We start from the raw sequence: 8,163 nt of genomic DNA, 5'->3' as shown, positions 1-8,163 counted from the left end.
GTGGCCTAATTACTCCGCCAAGGAATAAATGGATACTGGGAATTCCCCGGGGGAAAGACGGTTGAATTGTTAACAAAAAGTTTTCCCCTGAGGTGCGTTAGTTAAATAGGTGTTAACAAGAGCCAAAAAACCTTAAGCTCCGACCTTAGAATAAAAATGCTTTTGTCCTTTGGCACTTCTGAGGTCCCAGTCCTTAAAATTCTCCTGCTGTCTATACAGACAAAAGAAAGGTGTGATTTCAATATCTGAGGGAAAACCTAAAATAAAGCAAAATTATTCCCACCCCCTATTAAAATCTATACATAAATCTCCTTAAAAAGACAGTGACTCCTGGCTGGAAATGCATAGAGCTCTCCAGGTGGCAGCGGTGAGGTGGAGATGCTCGAGCATCCTGCCTCCATAGGACACATATTAGGGTGAGTCCCCGGAGCTCCATGAGGAGCACGTTCAGACCTGGTGTTTACTATGAGTGTAAAAATGGCAGGATACGTATGTATTTAGTGGGGAAGACTAAGGAGAAGAAACAAATGAGAGCAAGATTTAGGGGAAGGGAATTTACTTCTGCTATCTCTTCTCCCACAAATCTTTCCTCATACACAAGAGTGGACGTGTATAGAGCAAGACCAAGGGGCAATTTTACCAATATGCTCACTTTCTTACAAGCTCAAAATGCACACAGCATTTTTCTGAAAATGGGGCCCAAGACTTCGCTAAAATTGCACACGCAATGCTTTATTTTACAAGTTGGATTTATTTAGATTTATAAACAAAATTACATAAGCAAAATCCACATTATTTGGCTGGAACTCCCTTTGAGGTCAATGCGATTTTAACTAGTTTAAAGACTGAGGTGTAAAGCCATTTCAGAAAACCTGCTGGTTTCTCCAGGTGGAGACCTTGGTAAGTATCGCCTAATCAGAATCTGTAGGCTTGTGCCCAGTCTGACAAAATGCTGTTTGCAACAGCCATGTGCTGAAATTGCTCTGTTTTGAGGAGATAGAAAGCCAGAAAATTGTGAGTTTACTGTCTCATAACAGAGGCCAGTAAATGGATGGTGTGTAGAGGCTAAAAATTGCAATTTTATCATATTAATTTAAATGTGAAAAAACAACAGGACGCTACTAAAATTCTACCTGGTTTTCATTTCCAAATGTTCATATGCTACAGCTCAGATACACGCACCCCAATTAGACCTAACCAAGATTCTACTTTTCTATGCAGGCAAAGAAGCAATAGAGGTGAAAATCCCACAGAGTCACCAGGATGTGATGCCCAATGATGAGCAGTAATTACTGCAGCAACACTTCAGCCAGCATGAGTGTCAACGAAATGTCTGCCTTCCCTCTGACTTTAGAGCAAAAAACTGGCTTTGCCTTTGTGGGGATTTTGTGTGTTTTCTTGGGACTTCTAATTATCAGATGCTTCAAAATCTTGCTAGACCCCTACAGTAGTATGCCTTCTTCTACTTGGGAAGATGAAGTTGAGGGGTTGGATAAAGGAACATTTGAATATGCTCTTGCATGAAAACTCACAGAAACCTGCCTTAAATTTGATGTTGATTTCATTTTGGAAACCAACTGTTGTTACATTTGTTATACATACCTGCATTTTGGAGATATGTTGGTGGCATCCATTTTGTTAAATAAATATTTGTTGCACACTCAAAAGGCACTTCATGTTGCTTTTATTTGAGGAACAGTGGAATGGCAGATAAGAAATGGTTAACAGCAAAGAAATACTACAATAAACAATTCACTACAAAGTTATCATGGCCAAAAAGTATTTTAAGAATCAGATGATATCTGCTTCTTCAGAGGAGGATATAATTTCTACTGTGTCTCATGATAGGCTGGAGAGAAAGGTGAAGGACAAAATACAGGCTCATGAATGGTGAATGCTTGAGTGGTAACTCCCTCCCCTCCTCATCTTCCACAACTTTCTGAAGCTCAGAGACTGTGTTTTTAGATGGAGAATACAAAAGCAGAGGGCAACAAATGGTTGTGGCTCAGAGGAGGTGTCTGCAAGAGGTCTATATCCATGTTGCTGAGATCAGAGTAACAAGGGTTGGTCCATGTGCTACCAATAATAAGGAACTAATGTGAAAGCTAAAGGTCACATCAGTTCCTAACTCACCTCTCACCAAGAAGAGCAGGTGCTGTACTACTGACTGTGTTTATAAGGAAAGTGTATGTTCCTTCTCCTGTGCGAAGCTTTATGTGGTCCTCTGCAGTAGGACCACAGTGCATAGTTCTATTTCTTCCTGCTTACATGAGAGTATTTTTTGATAGGTGTCCTTTCTCCTACTCTACAACAACAGAAAGTCAAACAGAACAACATAGTCAAACACTATCTCAGTCCCAGTCCACCAGTGTCTCCCATGTCATTAAAAATTTTAGGCGAAAGAGAAAAAGTAAATGTTAAGTAACCAATCTTACAGTCTAGCTGAATTGGTCAAGGCATGCCAATTTTTTACTCCACTTGGTTACAAAAGATGATTCAGTTTAAACTGGAACTTAAACTGCCTGGTTAACAGCTCCCAGCAGTAATTACACCAGCTTGGCAACACCAAAGCAGAGAGAGTCATGCATGCTGCATACCTGTTTGTACCCAGCCCCCGAAAGGGACACAGGTCCAAAGCTGACTGGAGATCTCTGTACTCTTCAGCCCTTCTCCACAGCTGGTTCTTCAGTTTGTGCTCCTACAGTTGTGCACAGTGTATGATCTGAACTGTCAAACTGAAGAATTGGTCATCGGAGATCCTATCAAGGCAGAAGAACTAACAGTGAAAGCAGATACTCAAATCTAGGTACTCAAGGTCACCCTCATATACACAGCTGTTTAGCAAGTGTGACAGTACTTGACAGAAATTCAATTCCGTTTCTAAGAAGGTTGGCATCAGAATTTTAAGCAGTGTCACTTTTGCTAAACAGCTCTGTTTGCAACGAGGAGCAAAGACAAGGAGATCAGTTACAGCCGTTGGTTTCTTTTGCATGTATTCTGAAAAATACATACTGTCCCTTTTGCCCTATGTACTAGGCAGAGGCAGCCAGCGGAACAGCAGACCTCAAGTGCCATTTGGAACATGAAATACTTTCTTGTACAGGGAAGGACATGAATCTCCTGTCTGAAGAATGTAAGAGAGGAACAGCCAACAGTAATCTACACTGGTCACTTGAATTATAAAACATAAGCAATTCTGTGAATGTAAGAGCTTTTAAACTGCTTCAGATTCTGCATAAGAAAAAAATGCTAGACCCTCAGAGATTCAGTATATCGCATTTATCCTCATTAACTTAACCACAAAATCAAAGGTAGGTATCAATACACTGATTCACGTGATCTGTTATTGCTGGATAGGATCCTCCACTGCAGAGACCTGACACTGTCATTCTTTTTACGCACACCTAATCAGAACAGCTCAGCTCTGTGTTGTCAGGTTAGAGTGCTGAAGGTACTTAAGTTATCTGGGTTAAATATAGTTCAGTTATCTCTAAACTGCACAGCAAACATACCCAAAGAACCCAAATACTGTCTTACTACTTTTGTTCTTGACCCAATCTATTGCTGGAAGCAATAATCAAATTCCCTTATGCTAACAAAGCCCCATCATTTCCTGCCTGCCCTTCTCTGCACCCCTAAAAGAGAAGGGAGTTGGCCTTCCCAGAAAGAATACACACAACATAATTTTTCAAAGGTTTTCCTTAAATATACAGGGTAAAACTTTGAACGGGGTTAGGAGCAAATGGGTCAAAAACTCATGTAGGACAAGGGGAGCCACCAATGACTGATCCTGCTGACTTAATTGGAACCTCTTCTGCATAAAATGTGCTGAGCAGAAGCCTGAACTCTTGTTATCTCCGTTACTATATACGCAGAACTGAAAAATAAAGAGATCGTGATCTGTGCACAGAATCAGGCATAGCTGGGAGGGAAATGGAGATAACAAAAGTATTTTCAGGCCCCCTTAGAAATTTTGCAATGCCATAAACCCAGTAATTGTAATGGATAGGTACATTTGCTGGTTAATAGTTAACAAGCTAGAATGCTTCTCTAAATCACCATCTAGAAATGTTTTGAAAGAGAGGGATTGGATGGTCTATTCAGTATATTAAGCAGGAGAAAAATCTGGCCAATAAGGCAGAGTCTGTAATGCCTCAAAGAGAGGGTCACACTATATGCATGAATAAAAGAGGCAGATTGTCCTTCCCTAAAAACACAGGACTGAATGGTAAGTTAAATTATCTTGAATAAGGTAAGGTTGATTATTTATGCGTAATGCTAGAATACTAAAAACAAAATTAATGGCAAATAACACTTGAAAGACCTCTGGAAACACACTATGAAAATCAAAGTATTTTCAAGAACAGCAGAAAGGTAAGAGACTTTTCTTTTCATAGCAAAATAGTAATATTATGGAAATGAGTGAAATTACAGAATCATTTTACTTGGTAGCAAAAGTCTCATTGTCATCAAAGAATCAGGATTTCATTCAGTCATGGAGATGGAAACAAACCTAGTTTCACTGACCTTAATGACAAAAGATTTGTTTTTGCTCCTTCATGCCTGAAGATGAAACACTTCCTTACAACTTTAAAAGGCTGAAGGAAGCAGAATACTATCTATGATCAGAAAAGTGTAGCGATAATAGTAATATTGATCATCCAAAGCCAGTAGAAGTAAAATAAACTAAATAAATGTAACATGTTGCTGTGAGGCTTACAAAACATTAAGCAGAAAACCCACCATAAATATGAGGGGGTTATAAAGTGGTATCATAGCAGAGGGGTGACAGCAGAATATTATCTATAGCTGATGGAAGAGGTGAAAAAATATGCTTTAGCTATATCTTATACTGAAGATGGAGGACATTTGATTATCAGCTCTTCAAATTACAATTTTGATATGTGATTTTAGAGAAAATTTACATTGCTAAGGTATAAATATTGATGCGGTATTTTATCTTTCAGTGCCAAATGCCAAATGCATTTCACAAAATCATTGAGAAATTTAAATTGGACAAAAATCCCTGGAGGTCATCTAGTCCAACCTCTTGTGAAAGCACAAAACTTTAAAAAATGCATCTAATGGGCTTATTTACCTAGATTTTCAGTTCATATATTCCTTTATATAGATATATTTTGTTTCTAAAACGTTCTGCTTTTACCTACACTTGCAGAGTTTCAATGTCTAAGCATGGTCTGTTTTAGTCAGTTTGAGCAGACCTGGACTCCTACTGAATTATACAGGTCTATACAATCACACTCTCTTATCTCCTTAGAAGTATGTTTCAAGACATATGGATTACCATTGTTCCAATAGCTCATTTCAGGGCCATCTAGGCCATCCTGTAAGTTGCTGCAAAGGTACTTAACCCACTAAAAGCGTTAAATATAAGTACCCCTTTTGCTCTTGGGCTTTTTGTTTGCTTGTTTGGTTTTTTGAGAGGATCGGTGTGGGAAAGGGGAGGTGGGAAGCAGATTGTACAGGTATCGTATGTTCACCTCTCTACGGGCTCCCACTCGGAGGGACCTATACAGGCTAGAGCAACAGGCCAACAGGAATCTCATGACATTCAACAGGACAAAAGCAAATCCTGCACCTCAGACAGACTAAACCCCTGCACTGTACAGGCTGGGGCTTCACTGGCAGGGAGCAACTCTCCTGGAAGGGGCCTGGTGAGCAGCAGGCTACAGAGGAGTCAGCACCATGCCCTGGAAACAGTGAAGGTGGACAGTGTCCTGGGCTGTGTTAACAGCACCACAGCCTGTAGAGCAAGCAGCTCTATGCAGCGCTCATCAGGCTGCACCTGGAACCCGGTTTCTAAGTTTGTCTACCTGTCCCCCTCACCTGCCCATATAAGAAATATGTTGATAGATTTGTGTGTGTCTGATGGAGGGCCACCAGGATAGTTGGGGTAGGAGCATTTGCCCTATAAGGAAATAGGGCTTGTTTAACCAGAAGAAGAAAAGACATTAGGTAAACCTAAGCAGCCCCTCCCAATACTTAGGAGAAGGTTACTGACAAGGCAGAGCCATGCTCTTTACTGAGGTGCACAGCAGGAGAGTGAGAGATGATGGTCATAGACTGACACATGGAAGGTTCCAACTGGATATACAGGAAAAAAAACCACTATGAGGACAATTAAGTATTAGAATAGGCTGACAAGGCAGGTTGTGGAATCTGTCCTCGGAGGATGTCGAGACCTGACTGGTGAAAGCCCTAAGTAACCTGATTTACATTCAGTGTTCCCTCTGCTTTGAGTGGGAAGTGGGACTAGATAAGCTCCCAAGGTCCCTTTCAACCCGCATGATTCTACGACTCTTACAATTTCTTTCAAATCATCTTAAAGGGTGTTTTGAGCGTACACATGTAAGATTGAGTGCAAAATTCTATGAACCTTCCAATGCCTAGGACTATTGTTAATATTTCTCAATAACTACTACTTTACCATAGTCATTTATTTCCTCCATTATAATTTAGGAAAGCCGATGCTGGTTTTGGATCTGTTTCAGTTGTCTATTTATTCCTTCATATTACATTAATTTTATTTACATAAAAAATGAACAATTTGCTATATCTTAATTGCTTGTTCATAAATTGTCTCCATCCTGGAACTACCGAAAACTTAGCTTTTGTAGTTAATTTTTAAAAATATATTTGATTCAAGCTTTTCATGCAAATTTAATTCTAGACTATGAGAGAAATATACATGGTATCATAATACTTAAGTGGAATATAAACAGTAAATGGACTTCATGGAATCTTGTGTCACATCCCTTGTACTGCCTACACTTTCACTGGCTTCAATTAAACACTGCATTATTAAAAGAAATACTATATTTGAAAATCAATTTTAGGTACTTCAAATAAGATCCAAAGCCCATTTTATATAGATGGTGTTGCGAATCCTGATTGAGGATCCTGCCAACTATGCCAATTTGTCACGAATGGGTGATTTAGATCGCTTAAAGAATCACCGTCAAAGGTATTAGCAAAAGTGGTTTTAATATGATGTAAAAGCGTGACTTAACAAAGTCCGATGGCAAGGTTCACTCTATCACTGTACGGCACAACCATTTGAGCAATGATTCAAAACTACCAAGGCACAAATCAAAGTTACCTAGACAAAATCAAAGTTACCAAGGCACAAATCAAAGTTACCATACTACAAGGTTATGCATGATATCAGTCGCTTACCAAAGATTTGCCGTTGGTAATAGGTGTCTCTGCCTTAAGGAGCAACCTTGAGAGGCGTCCCAGCTCAAGGGGAGATCACCACAATGCAGCCAGGCTGCTTAGCAGGGAGAGCTCAAAGAAGGCTCACTTAGGCTGTCATATTTATGGAATAAAGTAGTTGGCTTGTAGTCAAATTACAGGTGATGGAAGAGGTATACATGAGACTCCTTGTACCCACAACTTTCTTTGTTCCTTGATAAATGAGTCTTGGAAAAGCCACCCGCTATTCATGTGTTAATTGCATGATTGGTGTTCCAAGCTCACACGCATCGATGCTCACTGTGTCACTCTGCTCCTTTGTGGGTTTTCAGAGAACAGATTGAAACTAGAGAAGTTCTTGGCCCATTTACTGCTTAGGCCTTTACCTCATTTGGAGCCTGTACCAAACTACCACTACTTTGGTTAAGGGCTGGAGTGCATCCATCACAGATGAAAACATCCCCACAAACTCAGTCTTTGACTCAATTATTTCTTTACTCAACAAGTCATAGCATGACAGTCTCACAGATATTTAGAATCATAGAATCATAGAATGCTTTGGGTTGGAAGGGACCTTGAGAGATCATCGAGCCCAACCCCCCTGCAGTGAGCAGGGATTGAACCTGTGAACTTGGTGTTATTAGCACCATGCTCTAACCAACTGAGCTAATTTGGTGAGGCGGGGAGAGCTTATTGTGGAAAATTTATCTAACTGTGCAAGTTAATAGAAATGTTTCACTTATTTTTTTTTTTTATGGCAGAAACACAGCAGACAACATTAGAAAGACTGCTTCGAGATTTCAAGAAAAATTTCTCAGAACTTCGTTACTCTAAGAGCAAATATTTCATATGCAAAAGCACTAAACCCTTTGCTGTAGCTGCAACGAACTAGCTGCAGCCACAGAGGAGTAAACGTATCAGTGACCTAAGTCTGTAGCACCCCTGAAG

At 39.9% G+C, this 8,163-nt stretch overlaps 1 protein-coding gene across 1 annotated transcript; it reads left to right on the top strand.

Annotated features, from left to right (window-relative positions):
- Positions 1-1,275: 1,275 nt before the first annotated feature.
- CTXN2 (cortexin 2) lies at positions 1,276-1,524 on the top strand. Its single transcript, XM_009484985.1, has one exon. It carries the CDS (start codon positions 1,276-1,278, stop codon positions 1,522-1,524), a length of 249 nt encoding a protein of 82 aa, XP_009483260.1.
- Positions 1,525-8,163: the final 6,639 nt, after the last annotated feature.

This window comes from Pelecanus crispus, chromosome 7 (assembly GCF_030463565.1).
Source record: "Pelecanus crispus isolate bPelCri1 chromosome 7, bPelCri1.pri, whole genome shotgun sequence".
Taxonomy (NCBI): Eukaryota; Metazoa; Chordata; class Aves; order Pelecaniformes; family Pelecanidae; genus Pelecanus; species Pelecanus crispus.
This window is presented reverse-complemented; position numbering and strand designations above follow the sequence as displayed.

What these genes read in the sequence shown, in the direction of transcription:
- CTXN2 (XM_009484985.1), top strand. Translation starts at nt 1,276, where the DNA reads ATGATGAGCAGTAATTACTGCAGCAACACTTCAGCCAGCATGAGTGTC.